The sequence below is a fragment of the Pollachius pollachius genome (genome assembly GCF_949987615.1).
Source record: "Pollachius pollachius genome assembly, chromosome: 7".
In the NCBI taxonomy this organism is placed as follows: domain Eukaryota; kingdom Metazoa; phylum Chordata; class Actinopteri; order Gadiformes; family Gadidae; genus Pollachius; species Pollachius pollachius.
In genome coordinates this window covers 18302785-18317040 of record NC_136940.1, presented here as the reverse complement: position 1 = coordinate 18317040, position 14256 = coordinate 18302785, and the positions used below count along the sequence as shown (strand labels likewise).

The window sequence follows — 14256 nt, the reverse complement described above, 5'->3', positions numbered from 1 at the left end:
TACACGTGGCAGTGAACATGCAACATGAGGCGGAGAGCGAGGTGTGACTCACATGGCCCCCTTTCAGGTGGAGGTGTCGCTGGCCTTCAGAGAAGCTACGGCAGCGCCCCAGGGAATCACACCGTTCCCCACACGTTTCATCACATGATTCAATCCCATGGACTCACCTCCCCGACACCCATGCACACAGACACGCCCACACTTGTGCACACACACACACACACACACACTCACTCACTCACTCACTCACTCACTCACTCACTCTAACGCACACTGAGATGGCTCAGGCAATTTGTAATCCAAATGTGATCTCCCCCTCTGCGTCCCTAGCCCCCGTCATTGACGTACCTTCCCACGTGCCAGACCATGTGACATTTGGGAAGTGATCAGCGATGCACTGATCGTTAGTTATGTCCCGACACGCCAGGGCCTGGGGGGATAACTGGAAGCCCGGTCGATGGCAGTCAGGCGCAAATGGAGGAAGAGAGGGAGGGGAGTAATGCAATAAAGCAAACCAAGGAGGACACACACGCGCAAGCACACACACGCAAGCACAAACACACTCGAGCATGCACACGCATTCACTTACACAGACAGGCAGACAGACACACCCACAAATGCGTGATCATATATACAAGCATGCACAGGCACACATTCAAATACACACACAGACACACAGACACACATGGGCACACACACACACACACACACACACACACACACACACAAACACACACACACACACAAACACTGACGTGTACTCTTAAGTGGCACAATTTGCAATTATGGGTGTATGGGAAACACGAGGCGGGTCAGTGTGTCCACGTACTGCTTGACTGATGGAGGGCTGACGTTAATGGAGGCAGGGGATTCCCTATCGTTGCTGGGTTACAAAAGACGGAAACTTTAGATTAAATATGCGACAAGGTGTTACTTTGTCTTCCACAAGTCTACACGCCATGTCATGTATTCACTCATCCCCCTGAAAACACATTCATCGCTGTTAGCTGCTTGGTTATTTCAGACGTAGAGCCACTTAGTGTGCCTTCCCCTATATCTCTATTGTAATTTCCTCTGTTGCAATGCATGAGATTTTCCTGCCATGGCACTTCACACAGGACTTCGATGTAGAGAGAGTAATGGCCTTGGCTGATTGGCCACACTTCAGCCATCATTCATATAATTGACCACTATATGAATGACCAATATAATAAATTTCTTCACATTTTCACCCAAAATGATGGCTGCACTGAAAAAGGTAGGTGGGTAATAATTGTAACCAACTGCCAAATGAATCACCAGTAGCCATTAAAAACAAGTAAAATCCTGAGATTTAAGTTATACATATAATTGTTCTAATCCTCAAAGTTACTTTCAACAGCCAAGGAGGCATTATCTTAAATGTGGTTGTCAAGTTAGGGTTAGGGTTAGGGCAGAAATATTACTACCCAAACAACACCACCCTTTTATAAGCCCTCTGCAATATGGCCATTCATCATACGTGGTGACTGGTGAGTGTCAAGTGATTCCTGTCTGACATCAGCCAGGAGCTATTAAATGCGTAGTGCCTTGCTGATAATGTGGAGTGAGACTCATGTGCTGAGGTCATTTCCTCTTTGAAGGTTACAAAACTGTTCATTCATAAGGACACCATTGGCCCTGAAGAGTTTCTAAAAAAGAATGAATCAAAACTTAGACCTATGACTATGAAAGAATATGAGTCAGGCTTATTTTTAAAGTTCTCCTACCTCAGAGATTATATGAGGCTAAAACACCAGCACCTCCCCGCCCCGCAGGAGCTGTCGTATCCTGGGGGCGGCCTGTCTTTTCACTCAGGAAGATGCACTTTGCAGGAGAGGTCAGAATACACAGAAGCAGACTTTACATATCAGCATGCAAGCACTTAAAGAAAGTAATCTTACATTTATCTTAAATGGAACGCTGTCTGGTTATTTTGAAGTGGCACACTAAGTGTTATGTGTCCTGGTCAGCGCTGTCTGTGTTTTTGCAAAAATGACAATGAAGTTGAAGTAGTTTTAGAGAAAAAACAGTTTCAGCCGTAACATCACATTAACATTAAGCAAATTCATGGAGAGAAAAGTTAATTGTCTGCTGCCTACACACGTAAGTCTATATATAAATCAAGCTGTTACGCTACCAAACACATCAGTGAAGCACATATTCTCACCTGAGGACTCCAGGAAATTAGTATTATTATTCATATATTCAGTAATAATTCATTAAGTAATATTATTATTTACATCATCATTATTCTATGCTTCCAAAAACAAAACAAAATCTGTAGATCGACACTGAAAGAAAATATTGTATTAATCTCACAATGTAATCGACAGAATGGATCTGGTCAACCACAACGATTTATTTCACTTTGTTTATCTGTTTTATGTTGAACACCTAGCAACGGTTGTCATATACAAAATTGAAAGGCCTGTTTGATTGAATAGGTGTACTGTAGATGTGCGTATGCCTTTTGTGTCTATGTGGACAGGGCACAAAGAGTGCATGAGACTCTGAGGAAATAAGATGTTATATCAGTGGGATAGGGTTGTGTGTCAGATAGAGGTGAAGAGCTGGGCATGGTTAGACCAAACAAAACACAGCTGGGATACAGCCATCCATTTTACTGTCAGATTGACCTGTGGGCCTACATAAACATTATGATCTGACTTATCATTCCCGCTTTCTCCCTCTCTTAATTCTATCTCTCTGTCTCTCTCTCTCTCTCTCTCTCTCTCTCTCTCTCTCTCTCTCTCTCTCTCTCTCTCTCTCTCGCTCTCTCTCTCTCTCTCTCTCTCTCTCTCTCTCTCTCTCTCTCTCTCTATCTCTCTGAGTTCTTCTATCATGGTCTCTAAACAGATTGGGTCCAAGCTTACATATAATACTAATAATTAAAACTTTTTGTGTGTGAGTGCAAGTGTGTCCATCGACGATGTTCACTCTATTTTTATAAATAGCTTCAGATGAGGTCTGTAGACCGCTGTGCTATCAGTCTGATGTGATTGTAAACCAATTGTTTATAGAAGGTGTAGGCCTACTACGCCTAGAATGTTAACGATGTCAGGTCAACTATAAGAAAGTTTGTGTTTCGTTTCCATGAACAATTTTTAATATAGTCTGTGCTTCAAAGTATGTATGAACGGCTGCTGGAAGCCATTATTTTAACTACAAAGTTATGAAAATGTGTACATTTCACTGGTCTGAGTGAAGAGAGCTATCGTCATGAGAAGCATGATTAATACTTTGAATCATCAACTGTCACTTTGGAGTCTCATCGAAAGCTAAACTCCTTTTTACGGCTTGTTGTTTGTATAATATTGTAATATCCTACTCGTGTTTGCATGTACCTTAACTGAAAGGTAATTTATGTGACGCACACAAACGGATCCGGATCCGTGCTTGACCCAGTCGGGTCAGTAGGGGTTCTGACTTGAGCCACAATTTCCGAATTGCAATCTCCATTCAGATCCCGGTTACAACAAATGTCACCACCATGGCCATAAGGGGCCACAGTTGCATCAGGACTTGTGTGGTGGCTGTTGATGGTGTTCCAAGTGTGGGCCATGTTGTGGGCTTGATGAAGTGGGCTTCGTTGTAGGCCTGCACCCCCCTCTTCTCCTTCCAGTAGGCCTTCCTCAGTACACTCCCAAGTACACTGATTTACATACATGATATATATATATTTATATACAATATATGCAAAATATGTATGTACTGTATGTACATTACCAATCTGATTTGAAAGCCCTGACAGGGCCATCAATTTGAGACATTTGACCTGATGTATTCAGAAAGCAAACATGTAACCAGTTACCAGAATAAAAGTTAGTTACATATGGTGGACATAGATTTTCTTTGAAATTTAGCAATCATCACACAATAAAACATTGTGAGTATACATACATCAATTCAATAACAATAAGAAAAACAACTGTACCTACACACTCGCATGCAGGCCAGCCCCCACATGCATGTAGACCGAGACAAAGTAACGCATGCGGCCTTACCATATACACACTTTGACACACAAATGCAAGTGCACCCACATGCATGCACACATTCAAATCACACATAATCCCATCTGCCACTCTGAAGATTTCTCTACGGAATTCTGATCAGCTCATTATTGTCATCAGGATTGATAGCGGTCAGACATGACAATTCACATATGTCCTGCACTATTTTTATACAAGCGCTTCCCTGATTTACAGCCTGTTTAGGGTTAGGGAACTGAGATAATTGATGATCTGTCTGCCGGTCTGACATATTTTCTTCTCTGATTGCCTGGTAGCGTCTCTGGCTGTCCGACTGGATGTGTTATTTTCAAGGCTGTTTTTACACAAAGTATTAAACACATGTTTGGATTCGTAGAACAAACAAGGTGTCTCCTTAGCCAGGGAAACCTTCACTTTTAGATTATTCGCATCTTAATCAAAGAAGAAGCATACATAAGATACACCTAGCCACCACCAATCAGGTAGTCACACACACGCACACACACAAATACACGCACACACACACACACACACACACACACACACACACACACACACACACACACACACACGCACTCACACACAGACACACACACAGACACACACACACACACACACCCACAGGAACACACACACACACACACACACACACACACACACGCACACACACACACACACACACACACACACACACACATAAGACATGAGTACAAATGCATACACATATGTGCACACACACACAGATAGACACCCACACACAGTTTTTACTTCTGTTCCTCCAGCTAGCTTGTACTTGAGAGTGTGTAGACTAAATAGTTGTCTGATAGAAAATATGTACAAGAAATGAAGTACAAAAATGTTATTGGAGATCAATCAACTCAGTATGGATTTAATGTATAGCATAAGGCAAATAAACCAAGTTATATGTTTTAATGTACCATATTACATTTGTATTGAAGACTCAAAACAAACCCACTAGTCTATCATTACATCACTACTGCACTAATGTATAAACGGACATGTTGAAACAGCTGAAAATAACATGTATCATAAACCCTAGAACAGTCAAACTAGAAAGTGGGCTCCCAATAAAAGGCCAGTTCTCAACAGCAAGCCCGGAGCCGTCCATTTTATTCCACATTATGCCGCCACTGAACTCTAGTGTCCATATACAGATATTACACCCCGTACTCCCTTTGTAGCACCGGCAACAGTCAATCCCGTTTCTCTCATAGATCCACAATTTCTCTTCTTTCACTGATATCTTGCTCAGCTGTACCATTCAATGTACGCAATCCTGAAAGGAAAACGTCAATGAATGATGAACAGTAACAAGGATGAGAAGGACAATGATTGAAGTAATCAGACTTAAACTTACCATTTTGCTGCAGTCACAGTTCAGAATGGCCTAGGTGTGACCTCTGGTAATTGGTTGTCTCTCTCCGCCTGGTTCTCTTGGGAGCTGTGCTTTGTCTTGAGGACTACATACACACCTCTAACAACAAACAGCAGGGCCAGAACTCCAAAGAAGGCTGCATAGATCAAGAACTGGCGTGAAAGAGGAATATTTTTTTACCTTCAACAATGCATAGTCAATCTGCAATGTCACACTATAGGGAAGTGTCATGGCATTTACACTATTGACAACATTAATTATGTCTCTTCGCTGTAATCACTGATTTAGTTTGTGTGTATGTACGCACATGTGTGCATGCATGCGTGTATATATTTGTATGTCTCTAAGCGAGCAGCTGTTAAACTACACCTCTGATTCAAATGTCTTTGATAATGCATGTGTTTGTACCTTTGTTGTGTGTGTGTGTGTGTGTGTGTGTGTGTGTGTGTGTGTGTGTGTGTGTGTGTGTGTGTGTGTGCACGTGCTTCTTATCTCGTGCACATTTGGCGTGTGATTGCAGCATGTGAGTGTGTACTCTAGCTACCTGGGAGGAGAGGGTGAGCCTCAGAGACCTGGTGTTGATGACGACACCTGTCAGGGCGGTCTGGAGGACAGTCCCCAGGAAGCTGTTCAGACCAAACACCAAGGCGTAGCATTCCAGCCTCAGAGACTTGGCAATCTGGAAGCTAAAGGTATACGACTGCTCTCAAAGCTCCCAAAGACAGAGAGGATGGAGAAAACCTTCTTCTGTTTTACTACATAGGTAAAGAATGGAGAGCCTCGTGAGGCTAACCATTTGTTGGATGGTGTGACTCATATCCACAAATATATGTTTCCCTCTGCATAGGAGAAGAGGTTCTTGCTTTACTTCTTTAGTATTCAACCATGCGAAAATAGCTAACTTGTCATTTATTTATTTAGTTTAATTTTCTGGCTGTAGTTTGCCAATATGTTGAAATAAATTGTCGAAACGCAAACTTGAATATTTGGATGGTTTCCCAAGGCTAATGGATTTTCTTTTAACTGCATTTATGGATACACATGTATATTCTTTAAAATAAACAGTAAAATGCATAGCTGTATTGTTGAATAACAAAATACAAAATTTCTGAAAACACAATGGATCATGAGAGCTGGTCAGACAGACTATATTGTCGTCACACCACCGCTTCAATCTTACGTGCAAACGGTCGTGAGTTGCATGTAGAGCGCTTTAAAGAGGGCATAGCAGGCGTAGGAGACCCAGATGCTATCAGTCAGGTTCATCAGGAACAGAGCCCCTGAGATCAGGGCTGTGAAACCCCCGAGGAAAACCTCTCCCCACACGGCCCAGTCCAGAGAGATGTGGCCTACTGCGAGGGATGCAGCCGATCCTTTGGCGAAAGGAAAAACAACAAACAAAATTTAATTGAGGTGTACAAGCCTTCCCTACCATTTTTCAATTGTAGGCAATTTTAATATAGCCAATTTTGGCTATATAAATTTGTTTTTAAAATTTTTCAGTTTCCACCGCAGCCAACACTTTTGTATAAACCATTTTTAAATTGTAAGAAATCAAGCCCCTCAAACAGAGGCGACCCAGATAATTTTTGTTGTCTATGAATCAATTTGGTCTGTGGAACAGAGGCGCAAAAAACAAATGCTGAGCTCAAGTTATGGCCGTGGTAAGCAAAGGGCAGGTTTAACACTTAACCCTTCAAACTATAGAAACATTTGATCTCCTTCATTTAAAACAGCACTATTTAAGTAAAAGCGGAAAACGCCTACCCCAGCGACCCCCCTTTTTTCCGACAATTTTCAGTAACAAGTCAGTAGGGGGCAATGAGATAAGGTTCCCTAAGAGATTCGGAGTGAATCTGTGTCACGGCTCTAGAACAAATGCCCTTTATATTTGCAACAGTGTTAGTCACAGTGTTATATTTACTCTGTGACTTCAATTATTAAATTCTTAAGATTAATTATTAATTATTAAGATATTGACCCAAAACTATATGCACCACTCTTAAGGGGAATGGCCTCTTTTCTAAATTTTATTTTGCCAAATTTATTTAGACATGACCATAGAGCAGAGAAACTGTGCGCCATTTGAGACTGTGGACAATTTTAAGACGATTTTTGATATATTTCCCAAAATATCAATGTGCAGCAAAATCCATCCTGACGGACATTGTGTGTCCAAGAGGCAAAAATGGTAAGCATGTAAAATTAAGGCCTGGTTACCGAGTTCCTGAATTTTGGCCCTGGGAACGGCAGGGCTGAGTGTTTGAATGTGTCTGAAAATGATAGCGCCCCCAATGGGCGATCGATCCCAAACTTTAGGAGATCTAAGTTACAGGGAGAAATAAATGTGAGAAATTGGCAAGCTTTTTAATAGTCAGCGGTTGAGATATTGGCCATCAAACTAAAAACATAATAATATCCACTACAAATATAATAGGTATCCACCGACACTGTGAATACCTAACAATGATAAAATAAACAAGGGTGAAACAATCATTGTGAAAATATGACCCATTCACTGCTGGATCGGAAAGTTATACATTCACTTCATCTTTTAAAGTAATTTATTAATTTATTACGTTTGATGGTTGAACTATTTATTAAAGATGACGTCTGCACTTGATCTGGTTTTGCTCGAAACAAACCATTAATAGCACAGAGGTTTGGTCCCCTATATCATGTTGTTGGAATTTGAAGCTCTATTCTCACCACTAGGTGGCGAAAATGCTCAGCACATTTAAAGCGCCTCTGCTCAGATTGAATGAGTATTGATACAGAGCACCTGTGAGACCGTGAGCTGTGGAAGGAAATTAGTTTACAACGATCAATGTTCAAATAAAGTAATTATTCACAGCTTCCACCTGTCTCGTTCTCCTTTAACCACATAAAGAACAAGGATGTATAAATCTATGAGAAACAATGACATTTTTTGACTAAGTGACATGGAAAATTGAATAAGCAACGAGAATAATTGAGGAATCAAAGCCGGCGTTCAACGGGACAAGGGTCCCCTGACATAAACCTCATTTATCTGGTAACACTTAAATGGGTTTACCTCAAAACCAAGTCTATTTTCTTCTGAGGAACGTCATCATCCCAAGCAGCTTTTCAACTTTCACCCTGGCTCCAGTCGCGTGTTTATAGACATAGGGTTGCTCAGATGAACTATTGCATTTGTAGAACGGTTCTGCAGAGAATGTATAGGCCTACCACAAAACCAATGAAACAAAGGCCAACTGTCGTTTTCGATAATCTGTCCACAAACTATAGGACAGTAAAGATACAAACAATAAAACATTGTGTCAAAAATTAAAATCTGTTCCATTTTGATTTGCAGTGTTCCAATCCTTTTACCAGCCAGATTTAGTTGGGGTGGGCAACCTCTGAGTGGTAAAGCGGGGGCCATCTCTGATACCTGTTAACCATTCTTACGCCTGCCCACGAAGCTCAAGGGTTATTGACGATCCACAAGGGCCAACTCTGCTGGTCTGAATCGATAGCGCTTTTTATTTTATATTAGAAAGTCAGTCACTCTCTAGATACTACAATCTTAATGGAACCACATTTATTCTGATGTTTTTGGCCTGAATAAAATAAAGGCCTTCGACTGATTTTGAGTATCCGCTGGGTGCACGCGTGTGCGTGTGTGTGCGCAAACATGTGTGTGTGTGTCTGTGTGTGTGCTTTCCTCCTTCAAGATAGCAGACAATGGCAAAAAAGCCCTTAAACAGAAAGGGTTTCCAAAGCCATTAGCGTCTCTGTGGAGAGATGTTTTGAGTGGCAACAAGGACATACTCAAAAACCGCTTTACTAAATGGGTCGCTGTGTTCCCTTCTCCTGTGCCGAATATCCCCCCACAAAACAAACTTCTTCGATCTCCAGTTCTCCCCAGTGCATCATTTGGGTTATCATAACGCTAACAAGAGAATGGAACATGCGGGACATTGAATGTATTTATAGCTCAAATACAGGACAAACATACATTAAATCACAGCCTCATCCGTATAAATTCTGGATTTCAATGTGGTAATCCATATGAATGTCGGTCTAGTTGTCTTTCCCAGGAGCACATCTTTACCGAGTGGGGTGTTGTGAGCATGGAATAGGGAGGACAATAAAGGTACTCTAGGGGGGTGGAGGGATGCTATGGTCTCACTGGTGGAGGGAATCTGCGTTCCCATATGAAAGACATACAGCTGGGTATGATTTACACCCGGTAATTGCCTGCAGTTTCTGGGGAATACAGGGAATGTATCCGCTCCATAATCAATAAAAAAAAAAGTGCACAGGATGGTAGATGGCAGCAGCTGGTTAAGCCATCTGGGGGATAAGAGCAGGCAATTAAATGCTCAAAATAATAATTCTGTTGTCTAGAGCTGTGCAGGTGCCTGTGTAACAAGCTAATTGTGCAATACACAGTATCCATTTATTTGTATTATTTTACATATTTTAAGGTAATGCTTGGATGGATTGGGGTTTTGAGTTTTACATTCCAGTTTATGAGCACATAATTAAAATCCTAGAGGTGGGTTTTCTCACTTATGTTGGATAGTTTGCGCGTGGAAGCAGCTGAATTTGAATGAAGGGAACAACACTGTTAAGTCTATAAAATCTCATAAATAATAGCAATAAATAATAAAAAACACAAAAAAACAAGTTACAATTGCCCAAAGTGATGCCCTTAGTTTCCTTGCAATGACCCTTTTTGTATTCCATTGTATTTCAGGAGCTCCTAGCAACAGAAATTTAGCTAAACACATCTGTCCGGACGGCGTCAGCTCCGGGGACTCACCCGACAGGGTTGCTAGGGCGTCCACCGCTCCGTTGTAGGCCGTGAAGTTGTGCTGCGGCTGCTGATCCAGCCACAGCACCTGGACGTAGCTCGCAACCTGGTAGAAGCCACACCGCCCAGCAGCGAACCAAATGCAGAAGAACGCCACCGCTACCGAGGAGTAACACGTCGAGCAGTCCGCCGCCAGCCTCTGCGACGCTCTGCCTGCCCAGCGGACCGCACGCAGTGACCGCGCCCACGCCTGCCTGCAGGGTCCGACGGAGCAGCCGGGGCCTTCCTCCGCGTCTGCAACTGCATCCTTGCCGGAGTCCCCCCTCATCCCTCTCTTGTACAGACTCCTCTTGGGCATGGGCAGAAAGAGCGCCACTGCCAGGGCGGCGGCCAGCGACGCCACGGACACGGCGAACAGGCGGCACAGCGCCACGGCGAACACGGACACCAGCAGCTGGCCCAGGGTGGCGCCCGCCGCGTAGCCCAGCAGCAAGGCGCCGCGCACGTAGCCCGTGACTCTCTGGTAGCGTCGCGGCGGCACCAGGCTGTAGATGTAGGAGATGTAGGCCACGTCGGCCACCGAGCCCAGGCTGTAGACGAAGAAGGCCCCGCGGGCACAGGCGGCGTCCCCACGGGGGCTCAGCAGGAGCAGCAGGAAGGACAGCAGGTTGCAGAGCGCCTGGACGACGATGACGGGCTTGTAGCGCAGCCAGTCGGTCACCAGGAGGACCGGGACCAGGAGGAGGATGTTGGAGTAGGTCACCACAGGGTACACCTGGCGCGTTAGCTGCAAGGCCAGATGAAAAGGGGGGGACTTTGGTTACTCACTGCTGGCTCGACTAAAGTCTTTGTTATGGTTCCGCATTGACGCGACGCAATGAACACGCAGTCGCTTCGACGCAGTCATGAACCTGTTTTGGTTCTGCGTCGATTTCTTTTAGCGGACCATCCACAGCTCTTACTGCTGCGTTGCCTTGGTGCAAGGTCACAATCTTTAATAGGTGCACGTCAGGCCCTTGAGGTGGACGCAAGGAGTGTCCGCAAGGACGTAATGGGTCCCTAAACCCCCTTGCGTTGTGCCAACGTGGAGCCATAACTAAGCCTTTACATTGAGGCACTTAGCAGGCCACTCTTTTTCTGTAAGGCTCATTAGTAAGGCTGAGAACAATCAGGGGAGCCAATTAAAATGGGATCAGCAACATGAGGAGTCATAGCGCTGCACCACCTATTGGTGGGAGACCGGGGAGAGTGCAGGGTATAGCCATAGGAGAAAGAGATACATGGTTATTATCATCTTCGTTTACTCATTCTCCTTCATTGATTGATTGATTGATTTTATTCGACCATTTTGATATAAAATATGAATAGCACTTTGTGTCATACATAAAAATACATAAATAGTCAGGGAAGACACAATAAAGCCTGATTCAGTCATACCCGAATCAGTTCTGAATCTGGTAGGACACTTATTGACACCAAAGTACTTCATTTAATGGAGGATGATCTTGAGAAGACACACTAGGAGCATTAACCAAGCATTTTATGAGAGAAAATGGCTGTTCATAATTCTCATAGCATAACTTTAATATCATTGGCAGTAACAACAAAATAAAATAAAATAAAGGTGAGGGGAGTGAGGGTTGAGAGCTGAAGCCAGCCATGGCAGGAGAGCCCAAGTTAATTAGCAGCGAAATATTGGGGGGAGTGAAATTGTCTGCAAGGACGCAAGACAACTAAAGTTATCTACACACTAAAGAGATCAGGAGAGAGGCATTGCCTCAGTATCCCTCTCTGAGGATACAGTTGCCATGCAAATGCTAACAAACATGAAATCACAATTAGAGAGAGGAAGGTAGGTATCCCTAGGTGAATGGATAATTAATACAGAGGCCTATTAAAATAACTAGTAGGAAAATAAAAGTTAATAACTTATGCGTATGAAGTATGAACAAGGATGCCGCAGTGCCTGTCGCTCTACATTGTCTTACACGTGTCTCTGAGTGCATGCGCTGGCCTTCGTAGAATACATCACAGTAGCAGAGTTTTAAAGGAAGCCTGTGGCGGATGAAGGCCATGCCTGTGCCTGTGCACCCCGTCACAGGCACAAACACAGACATGAATAGACGTGGGCCCATTCAGCCAATGGGAGGTTTGTTACCATCCGCAAGGGGGGAAACGCTTCTCCCGATAGGGGCTGAGAGCGTTTCCCTCTGGGATTCAGTCATATGGCTCATTTCGTTGTCATTTGCTTTGAGGATCTTTATAGCAAATAAACTTGTTGTTGGGCTTGGGATGATATCTTCTGCACTAATATCCAATGGATTTCAATATATGGTATAATAATTAACAAATGGGTTTTTGTTTGAAAAAATAAGCAGCCGTTTGTTAATATTTTGCATATGCGTACACACAAATTGGGAAGCACATTTTTGCACATGACTTTGTTTTGTATCAGATACTTTTATATCATAGCCTTTAAATAAAATAAAAATACTTCTTGGGTAAATACAGTACACACACATTAAAAATTATAATGGTTACGCATAACATATCCTCCCAGAGGGTCTGGGGAAACAGAGAATTTCATTATGCACTGATTTCAAAGGCATTTAAAATGAGTGTTCAATTCTTTTGATATACTTTTCTAAAGTACAACTCATTAAAGTTTTATTCCGGAAGAAGGATATACTATATAAAGAGCAACGTTCTTTCCAGACGGTGGTAAATAATTTGCCACTCAACAAACTTTTACAGATAAAAGCCCAACACTACTTTAAACTAAGGCTGCCCAATATACCTTTATTGGAAAAACCGTATTGATACTGAAAGATAACCACAATATTGCACTAAATTCTAAACCTACTCTGTGATGTTTTAAATATCTATCCCCTTTGCCAAAATAATACATAAATACAACGATTTTCCTCGATGCCCAAAATGATCCAATCCTTTAGTGCATAGTTCAACACCTACTGAAAACAAAAAAAATCAGTTGATAATTGGTTCTATCGCCAATGCTCAGTAAAACGGTTCACAATATAGCACACAGACTAGCCCAGCTATTCCCAAGGCTCCAATACAGACGTGTGGCTTGCACCATTGGTTTTAAACACTCCGGCCTACACGTCTGTACTTTAGGCATTCTGAGTAAGCGGACCCAGAAATCCATGACTCAAAATGTGGCTACCAAAAGTACCTACCTGTAAGGGTGAAGCATTGCAAAATTGTCCAAGCCACCTGTCTGCCTTGAGAGACTCCCCCTGTGCTCAGTAAAGCTTCACTATAACACACCTGACTGGTGGTGAGGTTCTTGTCGGGCCCCGAGAGGAACTCTGTCATAAAGGGCTCGATGGGTCTCATCATGGAGCAGAATCCGTAGACACAGAGCAGCGTGGTGGGGCCCGCCCAGCCTGCGCCATGGGGCCCACGGGGGTTCCCGGTACGAGGTCCATCACGGCACTTCCACCACCAGAAGAACCCCATTGTGTGTCTCTCTCTCTCTGTCTCTCTCTCTCTCTCTCTCTCTCTCTCTCTGGCTCTCCCCCTCTCGCCTGCAGTGTGCTCTCGGTGCTCCGCTGGGACGGGGCGTTCAGCGCCAGTCGAGAGTCTAACTCGGGCAGTTTAATCTATTGAGATATGGGGCCCTCAGATAAGGTCAAGGTGATACAGGCAGGGAATGGGGAGTCACCTGCGCTTTGCCATTGTGCCGTTGCTCTCTCCCCCCCTCTGATGTTTCCCCGGCCGTACACTGCGAGACGCCCAACTATGTGAGACCGTTGAGGCTGTGAGGGGAAAATGCATTAGGATGAAATATGAGGCAGACTGGCCCCTGGGGTCCCGGGGAGGTTGTGATAAATATCGGCTGCCCCTCTTTCTCTATATACAAAGACTATATGTATATATTAAGATGAAAAATGTCCTCCATTCGATCTATATCAAAGGGAGGGCTGTGACTCATGTTGAAGGAAGACGGTGGTGTGTGTGTCTGTGGGTGAGAGCAGGTGTGTGTGCAAGTTTGTGTATTTGCTGATCATGCCTGTGCACATGAGCACAACCTATTAGCC

The 14256-nt window shown here is 43.5% G+C and overlaps 1 protein-coding gene across 1 annotated transcript; it reads right to left on the bottom strand.

The window, feature by feature from the left end:
• Window positions 1-5411: 5411 nt before the first annotated feature.
• On the bottom strand, window positions 5412-13675 carry LOC307078112 (thiamine transporter 2-like; the record flags this gene model as incomplete). The annotated part of the gene is made up of 5 exons (XM_079739727.1): window positions 5412-5561; window positions 5954-6095; window positions 6590-6782; window positions 10202-10979; window positions 13484-13675. 5 exons carry the CDS (start codon window positions 13673-13675, stop codon window positions 5412-5414), a joined length of 1455 nt encoding a protein of 484 aa, XP_079595853.1.
• Window positions 13676-14256: the final 581 nt, after the last annotated feature.